We start from the raw sequence: 23,623 nt of genomic DNA, 5'->3' as shown, positions 1-23,623 counted from the left end.
AGTATTTTCTTCCAAAAGGCCTTTCCTTTAGCTCACTTAATACATGTACGGAAGAAATAAATGGAAAGTATTGGATAGCTACATTTTCCTGACGTTTTGTTTTCTGAAAGCTTAACGCAAATAAAAATTATTGCTTTGTGACTTATTGTTCTTGGAACTAAATGACAAGATGATCTGTTTTTTTTTTTTTTCTTATATAAAACATGATTATTTTAGACACCACATCCACTGAGGTAGACATCGTTCCTTCAGATGGGCAGCAGCAAGAAAATGGTGACTTCGAAGGAAGTGATTCCCAGAACACTGAGAGACCAGCTGAAGATAAAATTGAAGAGTCCTCTGAAGACACGTCTTCTGGTGATAGTGTGCTTGAAGTTGTTCCTCCAACAAGTGAACAGCAATTATCTGAAACTAGTGACAACAAAACACCCGAATCTCTAGAAGAGCTGCTTACTACAGAGAGTGAAGCCGTGACATCACAAGAGGCAACTCGACCTCCTGTTTTTGAGGCAACTGTCGTAGAAACAGAAGAGGATTTGTCATCAACTTCGGCCCCACCTGTTGAGAGTCTATCACAGGAAACAAACAGTGAAGGTATGTTAGATTGTTTAGCAGTATTACTACTGCTACTATTAATAACTCACCGCACCACCAAGCCGCATGAGGCCGACAAAGCTACGCACGCTGCTCCTCCAACCCAATCTATTCAAGTGCCTCTCTCTTTACAACCTCCCAGGAAGTTCCCATTTCTTTTAAATCTTTATTTATGACATCCTCCCACCCCAGACGAGGATGACCTGCTTTCCGTTTAGCCCCAGACGGATGACCAAAAATGACAATCTTCGGCAATCTGTCATCCTTCATCCGCAAAACGTGGCCTAGCAATCTCAACCTTTCTTTCATTATAGCCCTAGAAAGCGGGATTGAGCCACATTTTTTGTACAACCTACTGTTTGAAATACGGCCAGTCGGCCGGGTACCCAGAACAATCCGTAGGCAATTTATTAGTAAGGAATAGCAATAGCAAAATTAATAAAGAATTATAAGTAGTATTAATATTATATTAATAATATCATGCTTTAAGTAATATTGATGTAAACATATTGATAACTTGTTAAAAATACAATAGCCTTAATATATACTTGTATAATAAAATATTAATAATAATATTCTCCATATAATGTTAATATGCTAAAACACTGAAACTATTAATATGTAATATCGATCTACTGATGAGCTTTAGATTTGGTACCTCACAAGGCGCCATTTTGCCCAACATAAATTTTGTAGAAAAAGGAAGAGCAGAGAATGTGTTATAGGGAGAGAAATTGCAATATTATCCTTAGCGCAAGAAAAATTTCTGTTATGTCTTCCTTTTCCCAAACTTCAACCTCAAAACAACACAACTTAGAAACAATAGGGAAAATTTTCTCAAGAATGTAGAATTTAATTCAGTGAATGTTTCAGCCCTATGTCAAAGGGCCGTCTTCAGCACAACACACACATTTATATATATATATATATATATATATATATATATATATATATATATATATATATATATATATATATATATATATTTCTTTTTTGGTGTTGTGCTTAAGACGGCCCTTGGACCTAGGGCCAAAATATTCACTTAATTGAATTCCACTGTCTTGAGAAAGCTACCTTATTGTTTCTAAGTTGTGTTGGTTTGATCTGGAAAGGCATTGCGGTCTTCGTCACTATTTAAGATTCAGCCTATGCCAAAAGTGAGTAGTCAATAGCTTTTCTGAATTACGATTTAAAGGTTCACGGATCCCCAAGACAGATAGAGCAAGGGCAGGGATAAGTAAAGTGGAAGTGTTGGGACTATATCAATATGACATTTAGCTGTAGTAGGCTTACTGTTAAAAAGGAATCCATTCCCTTATTGGATTTTTCTTTCGCTTAAAAAAACAGTCTTTGCTCTTTTACAATTAGATCTTTGTTTCTTTATTTATCCTTTTTCCTCTTACATCATTAATTTTTTTTTGTCAAACTTTGACAGTCACTTCTAATTTTAACACAGTATTTGACGCTCAACAGTCTTTAGGATATTGTTCATATTCCAAGTGTTCAAATAAATTAAAAATTTGCATCCCTTGACTAAGGGATGCAAAACCCCTTGACTGTATGCATCCCTTGACATCCCTTGACTGTATGCACTAAACCAAAGAGTGTAACTTTCATCCCGTGGAGCAAGGAGCACGGATCATCTACGAATTAAGGTCAATGTTTTTATTGTTCTTCTTCCAAAGTGACCCACTTTCTATATATCAACAGAATTTTCTGTCACTTGAAATATACTCTCGCACTTTTGACAAAAAAATAAAATAATAAAGATTGAAATAAAATAAATTAAAAAATATAATGTAAAGTAAAATGTAAATAAATTTTAATAAATAATATTAAAAAGCTAATCCCTGTCGTTCCCTCTTTCTGTATTTATGCAATGACTTTTCACTTTTTAGTTCTTCTCTGGTTTTGAGTCTATGTTGACTAATACACTGATTAAATAATTTTTTATTGCCCCCTCCCCTGCCTCTGAAAAAATTCCTGCGTATATACCTGATACTGCCCTGTAAGTAATGACCTTTAGTTCAGCTTTTTTAACAAATGGTTCCCAGCCGAAATATTTTATTTAAAAAAAATATAATTGGAGACATTTAGACCATATATGCGCCTAAGTCAGAGCCTCAAGGAGGTGGGTGTAAAAACAAAGATTAGTGATTCTTCGGCCATAGCTTTTTCTTAGAATATCTTTTGAGGCTATCTTGAGGGAAATGCCTCTTCCTTGTGTGCAGGTATATTCACAAGAGGATATTGCTGTTAATCTTCAAGTGACTTAATTAGTAAAATCAGTGATGTATTAATGTAGTAACATCGTTAGGGTTTACCATTAATATTACTAATTTATGACTTAATGTCTGATTAACAAACGATTGTATAATAGTCTAAACATTTTTCGTGCTTGCGTCACCTTGCATTGTTGCTCTTGAAATCGTAAGCCAGTGTAAACATAGCCCTTGAGACTTGTATGACGTTTTAACTTGCGCAACACTGCTTAAACTTACTATGAGCATCTGAAAGAAAAGTGGAGAGGAAATAACATTATTGATTGAAATAACAGCCTCTTCGCTAAGTTTTTTCAAAATCTCCTATTTGTTTTTCTGTTAGCGTATATTAACTACTAATCGTGACTACATAAATTGTAAATATATATAGAGAGAATCAACCCTCGTTAGCTACTGCCACCTCTTTTGGTGTCAGAAAAGATGAAATCAGGTCTCAAGAACCTCTCTTTTCCCAGTTCAAATTCTATACTGTTTTCTAATTATATATTTGTACATTATAACATTTATTTATTTTAAAATCTTTTAGTCTAAAATGTTTTAATGCAAATATGAAAAATAATACATTAGAATAAAGTTCAAGTTATCTCGAGTAAATAGTAAGTAGTAAAAGTAGTATGTTAAAATACAAGTTACCTCGTAACAATATCTTGATCACGATTATATTATATTACTGTAAAAAGTGATACTAATACAGCTGCTTGAATTCTTTTGTTCATTTTGTGTAAATAGCCCTCTTTGGGTTCAGAGACTGGACAATCTTTGACTCACCATCACTGATGTCTTATCACGCTTTTGGTCAGTCAATAAAACTAAGTCGGTTTTTTGGTGCCATGGTTCTTTGGGCCTCTATGGTTTTAAAGTTGGGACAGCAGCTTGTTAGCATTAGCACCCAATAGATTTACAGGCATCTAAGATCGAGTATGCCGATTGCTAATTTCTTAAGAAAATCGATAAAATTATGTAGATAACATAATAGTATATCTTTTGAGTATCGATGGAATTGTTACTTGTAAAAACCGTTTTTTGCAAAAATTTAACTCAATAACATCGATAGAAGAACATAAAAAAATATTCCGTAATTCGTTATGTGATAGTAAGTATTTAAATGTGCTAATTATATTGTTATGTAATTAGGTGGATTAATTCTTTTGCTTATATTCGTCATTTTATTTTAGAAGACGTTGAGACTGAAACAACCTTCCCCTCATCTGAGTCACAGCTTGCCGGCGAAGAGGATCAATTAGTAACAGTCTTGCCAGAAACAAGTGAATCTCAACCAGAAACCATACCCGATGATGCTGTAGTGTTCCCAGGACCACCTTCTCAGGAATCAGAAGTTCCTGAAGATATTGCTTCCTCCTTGGATTCTCAGAAGCCTCTTCAAGAAGAAAATAGCATGACTGTGAATCTCGATGAACTTGTTGGGAAAGACGATATTACAAGTGAAGATCAAGGATCCCATCAAGTAATTACCTCAAGTCTTGGTGAAAGCACTCCGGAAACAGCGGAAAATGGGCCAACGGCAGAAAAAGAAGAGGAAACAACTCTGGCACAATTAGCGGAAGAATCAGCACAAGCAGGCTCAAACCTCTCTGAAGGGGAAGATCAGAGTAACTTCACGGATGGTTTAGAAACTGAATCATCTATACCTGAAGACATTTCCGATCTAGGTGATAAAAATGAAGTGCAAAGTTCTCTTGAAACTGATTTATCAGTAGCAGAGAAAGAGGAATCCACAACTGAAGCTCAAGATTTAGGATCTGGGGCCTTTTTAGTTGAACAGACTGGAGAGACAGACACTGGAAGTGGCGAAGGATCTCTTATGCAAGGGCTTGTTAGCTCCTCAGCTGAATTTTCAGGAGAAGAGTCAGTAACAGAAAGTTCTTTGAATTTAGATTATAACGTTGAAAATGAACAGAGTAATGAAAAAGATGATGATCTGCTGCCTATACAATCTACAGAGGATCACAATGCTACTGGAATAAATGAAAATCCCGCGACTGACTTGATGATTGAGTCTGGAAGTGGCTCTCTTTCATCTGAACATGAATTAGGTGTAACAGAAACCTCGGATAGTCTATCTGATAAAACTGACACTATTTCTGAAACAAATAATCAACTATTGGAACATTCAACGGAAACCTTAAATTCAATGGAAATTAATCCAACTCCTGTCCAAATAATGGATTCTGGTAGTGATGTGGACCAAATCAAAGAAGCATCTGGAGAAGTATTTGATAGTACTGGTAATAGTGAGACCATAACAGAGGACAATATTTTGGAGACTGAGGGCTCTGGAAACATATCAACTGAAGAAATCACAACCGGCAAAGAACCAGAGTTAAATGAAGGGTCCGGAGAACAACTTGAAGTTGAAGATCTAGATTCTGTTGACAAAACTGAAGAAATCCAAAGCCAGACAGAAATTACAACTATAGATTCTACTGAGCAGAATGCTTTAACAGTCTCTGGCGACGGTGAAGAAATATCTATAAACAATGAAGGATCAGGAGAACAACTTGAAGCTGAAGATTCAGACACTGTTAATAAAAACGAAAATGACATAGCGCAAAGCCAGACTGAATCACCAGCTACACAATTTGTAGAGGATAATAGTTCAACAGAAATTGAAGATGGCTCTGGTAGTGTAGGAGAGACGTCTACAGATGAAGTAGGGTCTGGAGAACAGCTTGAAGCTGAAAATCTTGATTCTATAGATACAAATGATGAAACAGAAAACCAACCTGAAATGACAACTTCACAATTCATAGAGCAGAATAGCTTAACAGACATGGATGAAGGTTCTGGAAATGTGGAAGAGTTTTCTTCCAATGAGGAAGGGTCGAGTGAACAAACTGGAGCTGAAAACCCTGATTCTGGCGAAAAAATTGATGAAAATCAAAGTCAGACAGAAGCACCAATTGAACAATCAACTGAGGAAAATAATTCATTAGATATTGATGAAGGTTCTGGTACCTTAGAAGAGATATCTACAAGTGACAATGCCATTAAAGAACAAGATATTAATGAGCAAGGAAGTGGTGTATTTTTAGAAATGCTTGATTTAACAAGTGAAAAGGAGCCAGAGAGCCAGAGTGGTAGTGGCGACAATGTCAGTCAATTTGGTGCCGAAGGAACTTCACGGCCAAATATTCTCCTTGAGGAAGGTTCTGGCCTTGTTATGGTTGAAAGTAGTGGTAATGACGGGCAAATTGGAGATGAATCTCTTGTTCCTAGCATTGTCCAAGAAATAGAAGATGAATTTAGTGGCAACAATGAACTTAACAGTAAAGAAGACACTAATGAAGCCAACAGCATAGCTCCTGAAGTGACAACTGTAAATTCTATTGAAAATGATGTCGTTGGAAATACAGAAGGTGCTGGGATAAATTTAGATTTCATGTTAACGGTTACCGAGACTTCAGAATCTGAAACGACTACTCATTTAACAGAAAAAGAGGTCATGGAAACTGAAAAAGAAAACGATTTTGGATCAGTAAACGCTGAACAGGTGGGAAATGTTGAATCCGAAACTTCAGAAAAGTTGGATAATCTCGATGAATCTACTGATGATCCTGTCTTGATTGGAGATAATAATATTCCTGGCATGACAGAATTTCCTACTTCCATGATTGATCTTGGCCAAGAAATTAATGAAAGTAATAATGATCTAGGTAGTGGAGAGAATTTAGAGAAGGAAGACAACGAAAATAATGAGGATTTGGTTAATTTGCTTGAAGCCACATTTGAGCCAGAGATTTTAGTGGCATCTGCAAAACCAGAAATGGTTCTGATCAATACTAACAAACCAGAAAATCTTCTTGAAGCTCAAAGCACAGTAGCTCCGATTCAAGAGGGAGCAGAGGATATTGAGAGTTCGGGCGAAGGACTAGTTAACGAAAGCAGCAATGGCCTAGGAAGTGGAGAAAAATTAGATAACGAAGAAAAGGAAAATATAGAAGCAGTAACTGAAGTGCTTGAAATTGGAACTGAGTCAGAGGTCTTAGTGACTTCTGCAAAACCAGAAATGGTTCAAATCAACACAAATGATCCAGGCAACCTTCTGGGATCTCAAGGTTCTATAGCTCCAATTCAAGAAGGAGCCGAGGAAGTCGAAAGTTCTGGTGAAGAGCTTAGTAATGAAGACACTGATGGCCTAGGCAGTGGAGAAAATTTGGAAAAGGAAGAAAATGAAAATAATTTGGCTATGACTGATGTACTAGAAATTGTTACTGAACAGCAGATTATAGTAACGTCTGCAAAGCCTGAAGTGGTTCAGATCAATACAAATCAACCAGGAAGTCTTCTCGGAACTGAAAGTCCAATAATTCCAATCCAAGAGGGAGCTGAGGATCCTGAAAGTTCTGGTGAACCATTAATTGATGAAAAAGTCGATGACCAAATAGACAAGGAAGACAGTGCACCTTTTTCTACTACTTCCGAGGGTACTGAAGAAAACAATTTCGAAAGCTCTGGATTCTTACTTACTGAAGATCCAACCCAAAATCCTGAAATTCCTCAAGGCAGTGAAACTGACAGCTCTACTGAGAAATCTGAGTGGCCAGTTGGATCAATTGAACAATCTGGCCATTCAGAAATAGATAGTGACTTAGAAGGGCTGGAGGAGATGGAGTTTTCTGGTCATTCTACACTGACACCCGATAATTCACATAGCATAGATTCTGAAGGATCTGGAGACAACTCTCTCCCTCAAACTCAAGAAAGCCAAATTATAGAGGGATCTGGTAGCTTTGAAACTGAACTAAACGCTGGAAACACAGAAATTGAGTCCCCCGAATCTGAAGATGGGGACGCCCTTCTGAGTAATGGCGAAGAAGAAGAAAATCAGGATTCTAGCCAAACAGAAGCCGAATCGACTGACAATTCTGGTATAGAAGAAGCAACTCTTACCCCCATGAATCAGCTTGTATCTTCACAAACTTCTGAACCATCCTCTTCAATCGAAGAAGGAGGACCAAAAGACGAAAGTGAATATGAAGTCGTAGATAATTCAATAGAAACAGCTACAGAAAAAGCTGATATGGACCAGTCACAGACAACTGAAAGTGCACAAGAAGGCTCCATGGATCAACCTGGAAATGAAGAGAAAGGCACAATAATGGAAGTTACTACAGAGAATGGCGAAACTATTGAGCAAGAGTCAACTGAAAGCATCTTAGAAGGCTCTGAGAATGAAAATGGAAATGCAACCGTAGATGATGAAACTCAATCTGCCACAGAAAAAGAAGAAAGCTTTGGTCAAGAAAGTACTGAAAATGGTCAGGAAGTCACTGTAGATGAAGCTGTAGACACAGTAAATCAAGCTGCAACAGAGAAAGATGAAATCATTGGCCAAGATCCAACTGAAAGTTTACCATCTAATACAAACGATCAACTTTCAGCTTCTGGGCCCGAAGAAAGTAATAACAAGGACGAAGAGCTCAACTTGGAAAGTTTAACAGATAATATAAATGTAGCTTCTGAAATAACTGAGGTTCCTGAAAATGCAGAATTTTTCAATACAGAAAAGTCTAATGTTATGGAAGACGACGAAAATACCGTAAGCTTGGGACTTGAAATTACAACTGAATTATCTCAGTTAAACAGCGAAGAAGGTTCTGGTATGTTACCAATTAACCCCGATGAAGAGAGTATTACCAACGAAATTGATTCTTCAGAAATTTCTACAGATGTTCCATTAGGGACTATTCCAGATATATCTGTTGATGAAAACATGGGTTCAGGCTCTCAGATCCTTGAAGAAGAGATACAAATTTTGGAACCCACAGCAACAGATTCACCTTCAGATGAAGTAAAAAACGAAACAACCCTATCAGCTGAAGATGTTGAAAATACATCTGAAGTTTCAGGATCATCCGAATCTCTAGAAGAACTACTATCTACAGATAAAAGACCTGATGCACAAAGTGAGGAAGCGACTAAACCTCCTATCTTCGAAGCAACTGTCGTAGAAACTGAGTCAGATATGTTATCAACTTCAACCCCTCTTTTTGAAACAACTTCGAATGGGGAGATGTTGACTGGAATTTCTTTAACTGAAGAAACGGATGACAAGGTTGACACTGCTGTTGAAGAAACAGATACTACTGACAAGGATTTAATTGGTGAAAATGTTGAAAGCAGTACTCATTTGACAGCTGATAATTTTGAACCTTCACTTCATGAAATGACAACCCGTAGGATTGATGAAAATGCAAACAGTATTGTAAACATACCTGATGAAGAAAATCTAATTAACACTGGTGATGTTGCCCCGGTTCCTTCCAATACTGACCGTCCAGACGATTCTGATGTTGCGGAAGCAACAGCTATGTCAGTTGATGAGAGTTTTGTAGACAATACTGAAGAAACCCTTGCAGAGCTAAGCTTAAATGAAGACAAAGATCGAAGTGAAATCACGGAGAATCTGAGCAATATTTCGGCTACTGAATCTTCAAATTTGATAACTGAATCAGAAACATCCCCACAAGACGGGTTCAGTTTAGATTATGATGCAGATTCTACAGAAATTACTCCAATTACAAGCACTGACTCAGATTTAGAGGATAACAGTGACCTTACTGAAGTAACTACAAAATCATCAGATACTTTACCTGAAAGCACTTCACCGTCGTTCATTGGAGAGGCCCTCACTGAAACAGGAGCAACAGGCTCTCCCCAAGAAGAATCACTAGACAATAGCACAGAATCGGATGGGAGCAACTCAGTGGATACTGAGAAACCAGCTGAAGATAAAGTTGAAGAGCCTTCTGAGAACACGTCTACCAGTGATACTGTGCCTGAAGATGTTTCTCCGACAGGTGAGCAGCAAATATCCGAAACTAGTGACAACAAAACACCCGAATCCCTAGAAGAGCTATTGACCACAGATAATGAAGATGTTGCACCACACGAGGAAGCAACTAAACCTCCTGTTTTTGAAGCAACTGTTGTAGAAGCAGAAGTAGATATGTCATCAACGTCAGTCCCGCTTGTTGAAACGCTGCCTCAAGAAGTACCCGGTGAAGGTATGATAGACTCCTTACGTAGCTTTACTTCTTGAATTTTCGGTACTATTAATTTACATATCAGTCATCTAAATTTAAATTGCTAAGACTTTACAGTTGATCTTAGCAATCACGGTTTGCTTGAAAATGCCAAACTGCCAGCAGATACAGGGTGCGGGGTATCTCCGGACTTAGCACCTCCAAAATCAGATTTTCTGATAGATTTTTCACGATCTCGTGTATTTTCTCTACTCTTCGTCTGTTTTGTCGTCTTTTCAAAATTTTGGCCTCCTCAAGATTTCCCTCGCGAAATAAGCTCAAGAAAACTTTTGATGGCACTTTATTGGGCTTTAAACGGTAAGAAAATGTGCATAATGGGGTAAACAATGAAGAATGTAAAGGCCAAACAGCGGGGAAAGGCTGAAAAATATATTGTTATTTCAACAGTCAACTATAGTCAAACTAGCCACCAGCTATTCGCATTATGTGTCTTGGATTAGGATGATTGACGCTTATTCACCAGATTGGTAAATTAGGCGACAGATATTACCCATTATTTTTAATGTCAGAAACAAATTTTAACTGTAAATTTCCATCTGTTCACTTCTAAATGTTTATGCAATAATAAAAGCTCTGTTTTGGTCAAATCCTTTGTCCATATCAAAATTAAACGTTTCCAAAATTAAAAAAAACTTAAAAAAAATTTAAAGACTGGAAAACACAACCTGGGGTCTGTATTAATTATATTTTCTCACATTATTTGGCTTCAATTGCGATTTTCTCATCGCTTATGGTTAACTTATGATTTTTAAATTAGCAATAAAATCTGTGTGAAAGCGACTTGATATATGTTACTTGTATCTTTGAAACACTAATGTGTATTAATTTTTTAACCTACCTTAAAATTAAAACTATTTGATTCACCTGACGCATAATCATTATGACTATTATTCAAACCATTATTTGCATAGAAACCTGTAGGTGTGAGGGGGCAATATCACACATATGTGATATTGATATGACAATATGACAATATAGGTGGTTGGAAAGGGAAACTGTAGGTGGGAGGGGACGATATCACACCTATGGGGAGTAAATATTCATTTCCATTGTTTGATTATTTAATATCCTAAATATACAAAAAGCTGCTTTAATGAAAAAAGCTAATAATTTTGATCGAGAATCATAGAATCTATTCCAGCTTTTTTAAATATTAGAATATCGTATCTTTTAATATTTTTTTTTCATATGAACTTCTTGCAAAAAGGGCCCTTTGATGAATAAAAAAGAAAGCATTCCCCTATGCTCTATTTCAATTTTATGTCCAAGTAAGCTTTACGTCAAATATTCTGCAATAAATTTATAGTAACTTTAAAACAGAAAATTGGCGTCACCATGGCCCCTAAATTTTTTGCAAACTCAATAGTAATATCTAAGATTTCTTAAACGTTAGCAAAACAAACTTGTTACAATTTTAATAAATACATCAAAGATTATTGTTTGATTTACAAAATTTAATTCGTAATATTTAATTTGGTTTAGTACAGATAAAAACACGGTAAAATTACCAAAATTTGGTAAATTTGCAGACAAGACCATTTTGTAAAGCCTATACATTATAATTAAAATCTGGTAAGATTGTCAAATAACAAGATTTAGTGTTTGGTAACAAATTAATATCACAAGTATATCAAACAACTAGCTCTTTTGTCACAAATCCCCGAAAAAAGTAGTAGACAAACTCTTAGCTATATTTTGAAATGAAGAAAATTCTTTTTTTCTTAGGTAACTGCTTTGTGGAAGGTATAACGTACCCAAATGGAGGATTTGTCAGAAGCAGCTCTTCCTGTATGATTAACTGTGTTTGCAAGGATTCTATTGTAACATGCTCTGTCCCCAACTGCCCGTCTCCACCAGAGTCATTAAATTGCTCACCGGTGGAAAGATCTGGAGACTGTTGTCCACAGTATGCTTGTCCCGGTAAATATAACTGTATTTTTAGAAGTGACCCGGTAACCAATATAGTAACAAATATAACTGATACCTAGTGACTTTATATTCTTTCCTCTGTAAAAAGAATTCGGGAACTACCATGGCCCCAAATACCCATCACCACAATAGCCATTGGGCTGAGGACAAGTGCAATAATTTGGAGACTACCCTCTACATTGCACGTGTACCGATAAATGTGATTGTAAAAGTCAGAAAAACAGTTTCTCAAGGCAAGATCTAAGCATTCCTAAAGCTGATTTGGATGTCCAGTTTTATTAAAAAAACCTTTATCTTTCTTATATTCTAAATTATACTACTGATATATAATTTAATTAATTTTATATATCCATATTGGTTTTAGCAAAATTTGCTATAAGTACTTTCAAAGGGTTTCTAATAAATACTAGAAATGTGTCACCCAAAGATATGGAAGATTAATGCATAAATAGATTAAGAATGCAGATATCGAAACATTTACCCCCCCCCCCCCCTAGACTCATCTTAGATTTGTTTATGCTTAAAAATTGTGACTTTCTAAGATTTCCCTTTTGACTGATACAAAATAGTGAAATTTAGTGACAGTACTGACAGCACTGAAGTATAGTTTAGTACTGAAGTTTAGTGACGGTGAGGTTTAGTGACAGTAATAGTGACAGTACGACATTTTTCAAGTGTTGCTACAATGAACCGTGAAAATACAAAACTAATACTATACAAATACTAATACTAATACTAATACAATACTAATACTAATACAAAACTAATACAAAACTTAAAACGCTTAATGACTGCAAAAGTTTAAACATTAGCATTTTGTTGATTCCCAACTATATATTATATATATAGTATATATGTATATATATCATATATTATATATCATATATATTGTATATGTTGTATATTACTATTTATTATATATTGTATATATTATATATTACTGTGTATTATATATTACATTATATATTATATATACATAATTACATGTATTAAGTTATAACTTGACACACTGTTTGGTGCCACGTGATTTTAGCTAATTTTGGGCTGATTTCACAATTCACCCAATTTTTTTTTAAATTAAGTGGACAGTTTTTTAATTCTGTTTTATTCTATTCTATTAATTTGTGTTTAGTTTTTAATTATTTCTGAAGATCTATACGGTAGTGTAAGTTTCCACTTAACCAACCCAACAATCAGATTCCATTTTTCACAGTCCTCGGTACTTTAAATCAATAAAACAAAAATAAATGGAATTGTTTTCAGTGCTAAACAAGATTCGGAAAGCCGACTGATATTTAGCTCTCATTTGTCTTTTCAGTTTCATTTAATTAATTTTTAACTCACTTAGATTATTCATTTAATCTAATTCTTTTAAGCCACTCCTGAAAATCGTGAGGACTGCTGTCACAAGTCCTTGCTCCTCAAGGAATGACGACAATTGAGGTAAATATGGTCAAAAACTAATGAGGCTTTTACCACGGTGGCCTGTGTGGCTTTGCTCTGCGGCGACTTATTAGCAGTAACTAAAGTAGTAGATGATTTAGGTTTTACCTTCTTAGCTTTTAGGGGATTGAAGATATTTAGGACTAAATTAAACTCACCAATAAATTTGAAGTCTTGCGAGGGGTTACTCGTGATGGTCATTAATGGAGAACGGGGGAAACTGGTAAGGCAAAATTTCATTTTGTTTGTGAGAAAAAACTATCAATGCCATCTAACACTACATAGTAAAAACAAAAAAGAAAGCAATAGGGGCATTGATTTATTAGTTTTTTTATGTTTTTGCTTTATATTCACCTGAGGACAAAAGAACTATTTTTGTCTGAAAAGCACCATAGATATATCTATATTTGTCATTTCAAAATAACTATTATGCCATTTACAATCTAACCATGGCATAGTCAATAAAAACAACAAGAGTAAACGTCAATATCAATAGTCAATAGTCAATGAGTCAATAGTCAATGTTTAATAGCAAGAGGCTCTTCCTAAATTAAGAAAATTTTATTTTGAATTCAAATGAACTCATACCTTTAATTGAAATCCAAAATTTGAATGACTTGCCATTAAGGTTGTTTTGACTTTGTCTTGTTTGGCTTTGTAACGACGCATTATTCTTGAAACTTGTAGCTTAATTAAAGTCAAATCTTATTTTGCTATATCCTACTAAAGTCACAACCAAATGTCCTAATGCCAAAGCTTCCTTTCATAACAGTTTAGCATGCGATTTTGTCGTTGAAACAAGGTCAATAAATTTTTTTTCTCAAATTCCAGGATCTTGTTTCGTAGAAGGAGAAGTTTATGAAAACTTTTCACCTGTCCCCACCAATGATTCATGTCGATCCTGTTTTTGTATTAACTCACAACTTGAATGCATCACACCTGTGTGCTCTCGTCCACCTGAACTTGGCTGCCGCCTTGTAAAGGTTAACGTTCCTGGTGAATGTTGCCCAAGCTGGAAATGCTTGCGTAAGTAGCTTACTGTATGCTATGATTTCAGGTGACGTAACAGTCAGTAATGTTGTACTCTGCAGTGTTTCTTGCTATTTTCTAGTAACAAAATACAATATTTTAAAGTATTTTTGACAGACGGCTTATCTAGACGGTTTCCTTTCTGAAATACTTTTTGTCTTCGATAGTTGCTCGTCTATAAACTTTGTATACCCGTCTTTCATGGGCTACGTGCTGAAACCCTGTCATTGATTTTTGACGGAGTTATTTTTAGCCAATTATTTTGAGTCATTCTACGTAGAAAGCTGTAAATAAGCCATTTTTCTTTTATATATTTAGTTTTAAAATAACCAGCTTATGCCTAGTAAATAATTCAAATACAACGTAAATTGCAATGCGTCAAAAATATTTCTTTGGGATGAAAAGTTGAAGGTCTGGTCATTACGTCTCAAAAAGTATAGGAAGGGTTGAGAACAATGTGCTTGTGTAGTCACCCCCTCTTTGAACAAAGAACAAGTAAAATTTTCTGCTCAAGCGAAACACTTTGATAGCAAATAAGCTTGAACTAAATACTAAGTTTAAAAATTTGAATTACCACTCTCTTTTAAAGAAAAAAAATAAACAGGGTATAAAATTTACCATTCTTGATGGGGTTGTGTTTCTCTCCAATATCAGCTTCATTTTGATTATCCTTGGTGTTGAAGTTTAGTGGTAATTTCAGCAACCTTGGTTACAAATCTTTCAGCCTTGGCAGCATTTTGGTATTTGCGAGTCACCTGATTTTTTTATATGATAGTCTCGCTCTATAGTTGTTATTCCCGGCTCCAAGAAGAGGAATCTTGGATTCACAAAAAAAAATTGGTTGAAAATTTTTTTCCTGGGCTGTGGACCTTTTATTCAAGTTTAGCTCTCTGTTGGCTTTATTTTAATATTTATGTCTGCTTATTTATGTGCTAAATAGAAAATAGAAAAATAAATAGATTTTTAATTTGGAGTAGTGTATTTGCCAAGATATTCTCTCTTAGATTAGATAGAGCAGAGTTGGACAGTTTTCTGCTTTGTGATAGAAAGCCCTATTATATAGAACCAATAAAGGAAAAATAGAAACCCCTATATAAAGAAACCCCTAGAACCCCTATATAAGATAGAATCCCCTATATAGATAGAAACCCCTATTATAAGGATTTTGATTCCTTTCTTGAAACAAAAGGCTAATCATAAACTTTTCATGCTTAATCATAAAGTGCGCTACAGGAGAGCTACAAAAGCCACCCTTATTTCACAAATACAGAACGTTAGATTTCTGGGCTCATCATTGGCTACTGCAGTCTTTTAAGAATGGAAACCCAACACAACCTTCAAAGGATAGGAAAAATCTGAAAAAAAATTTCGGCTTTTTTGGGATTGTTATTAACAAATAATTCCCTGAGAAAAAAGAGACTGATGTCAGAAATCCCAAATTCTAATTATTTTTGCATATTAGAAAAGCCAATTTAACGAATTTTGAAAGTATACGATCGTAATATTAATGTGGTATACTTAAATTTTGAAGACATAAAATATTACGTAAATATGTATACATATATATATATATATATATATATATATATATATATATATATATATATATATATATATATATATATATATATATATATATATACATAGAGAATAAAACATAGAAAAACATAGCTTTAAATATAAATCTTTAATGAGCCTGAGGTAAGGTTAGGCAAAGGTAAAGGATATGGCACTAGACCAGCAGTCCAACCGATCAAAACCAGCAGTATTGATCTCTGTCGTAAGGCCCTACAGCCAGGAAGTGTATAGGGGGGATAGGGGTCAGCCATCCTATGATTTTGCACACCCTTCCTGCATACCTTCACTACATTTCTCTCGGTAACCATTTAGAGCTGGGTCGACTCTGCCTGAGCTTATAGAGTCACGCCATTGACCCTCGTCTTAAACCAAATAATTGGCTATCCCAGGATTCGAACCCTCGCACTTCGAACAGAGGATTCCAAATTCAGTGCACCAATGAGCCTGAGAAACCATTAAGAAATAGGAAAGCCAGTTCAAACAGTCGATCTAACGTATTAGGTTAAAATGATAGATTATTATTATTATATTATAGCATAATTATTTCTTTAACAGAATATTTAACATAACACCTTCTGAATACCCCTAGTCCGGTTGCTAGACTATCGTTCCTAAAATACAAGCTGTTAAAGTTACGGCTTAAATCCGGGTTATTGTACTTCGTGTAAATGATCCTTAATTGAAATGATTACGACATTGGCTTACAGTTGGTGACAACCAAATTAATGACACTTATGACAATTATTCGTAATAACAGAAGGTTTTATATACATTTGAGACTTAATGCTATGTTTAAAAATTATATATTTCAGCATTCTTTGCCGAATTAAATTTTAAAATTCCATTCATATTTTTTTTCGGTTGAAATGCTTAAAAACCATTAGCTATACAAACAGCTTTATTTATTCATGGGAGTCAATGTCTGTATTTCATTAATTTAGTTGCTGAATGAGAAAAAAGAAATAGTATTTTCAAGCTTAAAGTCAGAAATTTGCAGCAAAATATCTTAATTGTTTTTTGTTTAATTTTTTAAATCAATACTATATTACAATATTATATTTGTATGATTTCTTCAATCAATATTATATAGATCTTTTTCGTCTTGATCATATTGATGTATTAACTGCTTAAATGTATTAACTCTATGATTATAACTGTATTAATCCCAATGCCTAAATTTGTCTATCTATTTTAGAAGATGGTGAAAGTGGGTCAGTTTTCCCTCCATCTGAGTCACAGCTTGCTGGTGAAGAGGAGCAATCAGCAACAGTCTTGCCAGAAACTAGTGAACTTCAACAAGAGAGCATACCAGATGATGCTGTAATATTCCCTGGCCCCCCTTCTCAGGAATCTGAAGTCCCTGAAGATATTGCTTCTTCCTTGAATTCCCAGAAACCCCTTCAAGGAGGAAATAGTATGGTTGTAAATCTCGATGAAATAGTTGGAAAAGATGACGTTACGAGTGAAGGTCAAGGATCTCATCAAGTCATTGCATCAAATCTTGGTGACAGTACTGTCGCCCCTCAAACGACAGCAGAAGATAATAACAACAAGCCAGTTTCTCTTGAGGAAAAAATTGACGAAGAAGTAATGGACGAAGAGACGAACCAAAGCAATGGAAGTGGAATTCAAGAAGTAGCTGAGGGAGACACGGGCTCGAATGAGAACGTGGAATCTGAGAAAGACAGCAATGGTAGCGATAAGGGAGAAGATATGAAAGCAGTTGATGATCAAGATACAATCGAATCCTTAGAACCAATAAAGGAAGTTAATGTTGAGAACTTAGCAATTGACAGTGACTTAGAATCCGTCCCAAATCCTGAAAATGAAACACCAGAGAATTCAGAAGTAGAAGACAATATCGTGGATAATAAAGAAACAACTATTGGATCTGTTAACATGCCAGAAGAACAATCAGAGAATGAGGAAAAACCAGGAGAAGAAAGCAATGTAGAGCCAGAAGGTGAGTCAATCAGTGATGTTGAAGCACAACAGGTTGAAGAGACAGAAAGTAATAATAAGCCATCACAAGGCGAAGAAGGAAAAGACGATGAAGATTTTGAAACAGAAGCTGAAAATGAAACCGAAACTGAAAACAGTTTTCCAGACAGTGGAACTCCCGGACAGTCGGAATCGCAAGAAAATACACAGAAAAATGAAAATGATCAAGGGAATAATGAAATACAGTCAACTGATAACCTAGTTTCTGGCCAAGATTCTCAGCTGCCTGAATCTCAAGAAAATGCAGGACAACAGACGGAACAAATAGAGGGTGAAAGTGAGGTATCTGATAATAGCGCAGAAGAAGGAGATTCGCCCCAGGCTCCAGAAGTAGGATTAGACAACACAAGTGAAAAAAACAAAGAAGAAATAGGTGCTGAAACTGAAGGACAACAAGCTGAGAATGAAAATGATACCAACAAACTTGATCCTGACTCTGAAGACTTCGATACTCTGCCTCAAGAGGAAATTGCACAAAAACCAGCTGAAGAAAACTTTGTTCAAGATACTGAACAAGGCCCAAATAAAGAGACTGAAGTAGGGGAAAACGCAGAAGACAAAGATGAAGAAGCATCCTCCGATCTTCAAAGCCCTAATGCTGAAGGTCCTAGTGTATCTGGAGAAGACCCACAAACTATAGTAGAACCTGTACCAGAGACAGATGATACTGAAATTCAACCCATTGAAGAGTTAGACTCTTCAGATCTGACCCCAGCAGTTGGTACAGCTGAGGTTTCCCTTCTAGAAGAACTAGATTCAGATTCACAAGAACCTGAAGAAATTGATGAAGATTCAGAATTTGACGAAGAAGAGTCCCCAGACCTTGTAATTGGTCCTGGTGCTTGCTTATTTGACGGTAAAGTATTTGTCTCAGCGCAGCAAATCCCACGCGATGATCCATGCGATTTCTGTTTCTGCTTCCGAGGCGACATTATATGCTTGCAGCAAAGCTGTCCTCCCCCCATTCCAGGCTGTTTTGAAGAGGCGATCGGTGGATTCTGCTGCCCCAGATACGAGTGTCCAGTTAGACAAGCTTTCCAAAACATTACAGTTCAGCCTACTATTCCTCCACTGCCTGTACTCATGAGGAACCCGCAGCCAATAGCCTTGCCGCTCACCCAAGTGCAGATTCAAGGTTGTGAAATTCTTGGAGAATTTTTCCAGCAAGGTGAAATAATACCAAGAGCGTCTGGACCGTGCTTAGAGTGCAAGTGAGTATTGATTCAATGTTATTCTAGTCTTCCCTTTATAACTCATAATAGTTACTTTTATCTTGTATTAAAATACCGAAATTTAAAAATCGCTTAATTTTTGCCGATATTAAGGGGAATAACAAAACACAGGTTTGAAGACATGTTGCTGTTTTACCAGTGATTCGTTGTTGTGCTGACAGAAATCAGACTTTGTACCGTAGAACATGAGAATATTGTAAGAGGGGAAACTCAAGTCTACGTTTGAGAGAAAAAACGAAACAGCCAATGCTATCCAGTGACACATAGCAGCTGACTATAAATATAAATACAGATAATTGTAGGACAATACTTTGCAATATGCTTTCACAATATTGATAACGTTCACAATATATACAACAATATATACAATATTTGTACCGAGTATAAATAATAACGGTATGAATTTTTAGTCTTGCTTTATATTTGGCCGAAAATAAGCTTTTTACAAATGAGTAAAAAGGTACATATATATATATATATATATATATATATATATATATATATATATATATATATATATATATATATATATATACATATATATATATATATATATATATATATATATATATATATATATATATATATATATATATATATATATATATATATATATATATATATATATATATATATATGTATATATTATTTGCATTTATAAAACCAGTCTATATTATGTATACTGATCGTACATAGGCTACTTTAGAATAAGAAATAATCTAAAAAAAGTAAAAATATAGTTTCATATAATTTCAGACAAGATCTAAATGAATTTAGAATTTTAATTGAAATACAATTTCTTATAAATTAAAATTCGGCTTATTGTGAATTAGTATTGTTTAGCTAAGCAACGCTCTGCTGTTAGTGACATTTGTTATTTTTTATTTTACATTGGATTTACGTTTTTTTTTATATTTTATATACATTTTCATTTTTTCTTCAATATCCAATTTTTGTGTGTTCCTCTAATCCATTTCCGACGTTTTTGTTTCTACGAATAACTTTAGTATTTGTATCTCAATTAATAATCATGCTAAGGCAATCTCAATGCTATCAATTAATTTATGTTATTTTCCAATATCTATTTAATAATCAAGTAATCATTGTTTTGGTTGCTAAGCTTCCTTGAAAGCTGCAAAACAAATTTCAAAATTAATCACGTTGAAGTGAAAGTTTAAAATTCAATATAAAACCGAAATATTAAACATATTTAAAAAAGTCGAAAATAAGGTTTATATACCAAGTTTCAATTGTGATTTTAACAAGTCTTCACTTCGTTAATTCTCTTGTTTGTTCTCTGTCATTTGAAAATCAGTTCGTCTGTCATGGATGGACTTTTCATTTTTATTCTCTACTTTCCAAATTTTTTCCATTTTATGTTTCTACATTTTGTATTTTGTCGTAAGAGAACGGTCTAATCCTTTCTTTCTTGTGTATCTCAGAGTATTTGTGATATTTTGCTCCTTTTGTTGTTTTTTTTTTTATTTTGTTTGACTTTCAATTTTCATCCTTGGCCAATGTAACATTAGATTCTAATATTAATGTATTTAATATTTTAATCTTATTGTACGATTTAATTTAATTTATTTTTATTAAGTTGTAATATTGTTTGATTTATCCAGCCCATTTATTAAAAATTTCAATCAATTTCTAATTTGATTTAGGTATGCTACTATTGAACTATACACTCACTCTGGGATTTTTTATTTTACCTTATTGCTTCAGGAAATCGACTCTTCAAAACAGTTTTTACACTCTCTTTTTAGATTTAAATCGTTACTTATTTCTAATCCCTGTCAAGCGGCTGAAGGGGATATATGCACCATGCATAAAGTACTGTTACGTCGACACAAGATCCTATTGCTATTAATACCGAGACTACATTGAAGTGCCGTGCTGTCAGAGGTCCCATCCCCCCTGTGCAAATCCCACTCACCTGTGCGAATTCCTCCTCCATCCCACTCTTCTTCATACGTTTCCCCTTCCATTGAAGTTCTTACTAACTAAATTTTTTTTGCTGTGACAGATTCAAGGAGGTGCTACTTAATGTTTCGTCCCGGCTAAATTGCGATAAAACAGTTTTTTGGCAACCTGCCATTCTTAAAGTACCAAGGCCGGAGAAAATGAAATTTTATTATTTTAATTGATTAAGTGGAAACTTAAGTTATCATGCTTAAAAATTAGAGGAATCAGGAATTGAATTTTGGAAAAAAAAAGATATCTATATGCAGGTATGCAGTTTTTAGCTGTAGTGGGCACAAAAAAGAAAAAAAAATCGGTAAAAGAATCAGTAAAAAGGCTAAAAATATATGATATCAAACAGCTTAAAAAAGCGTAGCTGTTTTATGAGGTGCAGCTGTCTTTAGAATCAGATGATTGTTTGTTTTTTTTTGTGGGTGAAAGGCATTGTCAAACTTAGCTAATTAGTTATGCTTATTTATTTTCACGGGTCAGCGTGGCAACATTGACAAGAATTTGGCGCTTCCGTAAAACTTTATTACTTTGAAACAATAGAGAGAAAAATCTCAGAAAATCTTGATTTTCAGGTTTTAACAGAACTAAGATGGGAGAAGGGGGGGGAGTGTTTTTTTTATGTGATTGGTACTTTAATCCGTAACATATAAATTAACCACCCAAGGCTTTATCCAGGATTTTTTTAGGGGGAGTGAGGGGGTATATCAAACCTAAAAACGCATAAAAATATATTAATATACTTTTATTATGTTTTACGAGTCCTACAAACATTTGTGGGGGGGGGGGGCAAATCTTCTAACCCCTGTGTATACGGCCCTGTAACCATCTTAATCTTGCTTTTCTTAATCCAAGAAAGTGGCCCTTAGTCATATTTTCCGTATATGCTATTGACTTATAAAATATCTTCTAGGTGTGGTATGAATGGTATGATGGAATGCGACCCAAGGGCATGTCAACCTGAGCCGATGTTAAGAAAAATGATGACTGCTGCCGTTAAACGTCGAAGAAGAAGTCTGGGCAAGCGGCTAGGAAGGGAAATTCACTTTCACATATCCGGTGATAGGTTAATAATGGAATAGTGTGTTTTTTCTTGAGTATCAAAAAGTGCCCCGGTCTATATAGTTGATATTTTGCCATATTTTTTGTTCGGATATTTTTTACGAGTGGAATGAATCCCAGTATTTATTATTTTTTAATTTGAAAATTCTGCTTTTAGAAAGTGTTCTGGAATTAAGAGTATATAAAAAAAGCATTTGCTACAAGAGTGATTTTCAACCGTTTTTACACCATGACACCAGTGAAAATAAGGGACAAATTCTGACCAGATTGAACAAAAAAAGATTGAATTAGAAAGTGTTACATTAACTGTTGTGAAAGAATATAGAACTAGAGAAATGGAGAGATTACAGACCCATATTTCCATGTTTAAAGTTGTGCTTGAATTCTAGTGGTAAATTCATACGAAATATTTTTGTGACCCATCTACAATAGCCATATTAAAAAACAGCTAGCTTTTCCATCAACGGTTAATTGTTGAACGTTTTTTTATTGAACGTTTTTGTTGAACGGTTAATTGTTGAACGTTTTTGTTGAACGTTAATTGTTGAACATCAACGGTTAATTGTTGAACGGTTGTTGAACGACAAAATAGGACAAATACGGTTGCATTTTCTGGAGAGACAAATAACCGTGCCTTTTTGAAACTTGATTGGCTCTTTTTTGAAAAATCTAAAGCATTATTTACAATTAATTTCTCTATTTCTCTACGGTGCGACTAACTGCCAAAATTAAAAAGTTGAAAACGTGAATAAAGAAGAAACAGAAAAAAAGGTATTGTTAGACTTTTGATGAACGGTTTGCAAATTTTTGCAAGTTAACACCGGTTTGCGGGTGCTTGCTGAAGAACAAGATGTCAAATAACCTGAATAACTACCAAAGTTAGCTTTAAGCAGCAAATGTTTAAGTTTACTCCCTTTTCTTGACCCTTGCCATATTGACAAGGGTTGACAATCCCCGTAAACTTAGTCATTTGCTGTCATTCGAATGCGAAAACCTGACTGTAGTAACGGTTGTCGGTGGGATTGTAGAATCAAGATGAATGTTAGAAATATTTTCTTTTATGATGATTGATTAGTGACGCAAAACGAAGGTCTGTTGTTAAATATTACCAGTGATATATGTTCTTTAGTGCAATTTTTACTGTAGCCAATATTTAGAGCAAATAAATTTTGTTATCAAATAAAAAATAATTTTTTGCATTTTAGAAAAAAAATTTCTAGGATATACGTTGCTAGGATTCTAATCAGGAAATAAAAAATAACCTTTCAAAAATCCTATCGTTTTTTGAGGCAATAACAATTTCAGTAGTTTAAATAATATAAAAGTTGTGACATATAACGTTACGGCGTTGAAAGAGAACTATTGTATTGACATTTTGACCGACAAATTTGAACTTTTTTAATTAGACTTCTTAGGAGTTTCAGAAACCCATCTT

The 23,623-nt window shown here is 34.7% G+C and overlaps 1 protein-coding gene across 2 annotated transcripts in view; it reads left to right on the top strand.

Moving 5' to 3' along the window:
- The window catches only part of LOC136025816 (uncharacterized), a 79,756-nt gene extending 56,378 nt beyond the window's left edge, over positions 1-23,378 (top strand). Inside the window, exons 8-13 of one of the 2 annotated variants that reach the window (XM_065701807.1) lie at positions 217-594; positions 4,052-9,904; positions 11,669-11,863; positions 14,147-14,341; positions 17,121-19,134; positions 22,040-23,378. In XM_065701807.1, coding sequence (XP_065557879.1) covers positions 217-594; positions 4,052-9,904; positions 11,669-11,863; positions 14,147-14,341; positions 17,121-19,134; positions 22,040-22,208 — 8,804 coding nt within the window. In that variant the 3' untranslated portion in view covers positions 22,209-23,378. Of the gene's footprint in view, positions 1-216; positions 595-4,051; positions 9,905-11,668; positions 11,864-14,146; positions 14,342-17,117; positions 19,135-22,039 lie in introns of both variants that reach the window. The other variant, XM_065701806.1, reaches the window with a different exon arrangement.
- The last annotated feature ends 245 nt before the right edge of the window (positions 23,379-23,623 follow it).

This window comes from Artemia franciscana, chromosome 4, assembly GCF_032884065.1.
Source record: "Artemia franciscana chromosome 4, ASM3288406v1, whole genome shotgun sequence".
Taxonomy (NCBI): domain Eukaryota; kingdom Metazoa; phylum Arthropoda; class Branchiopoda; order Anostraca; family Artemiidae; genus Artemia; species Artemia franciscana.
This window is presented reverse-complemented; position numbering and strand designations above follow the sequence as displayed.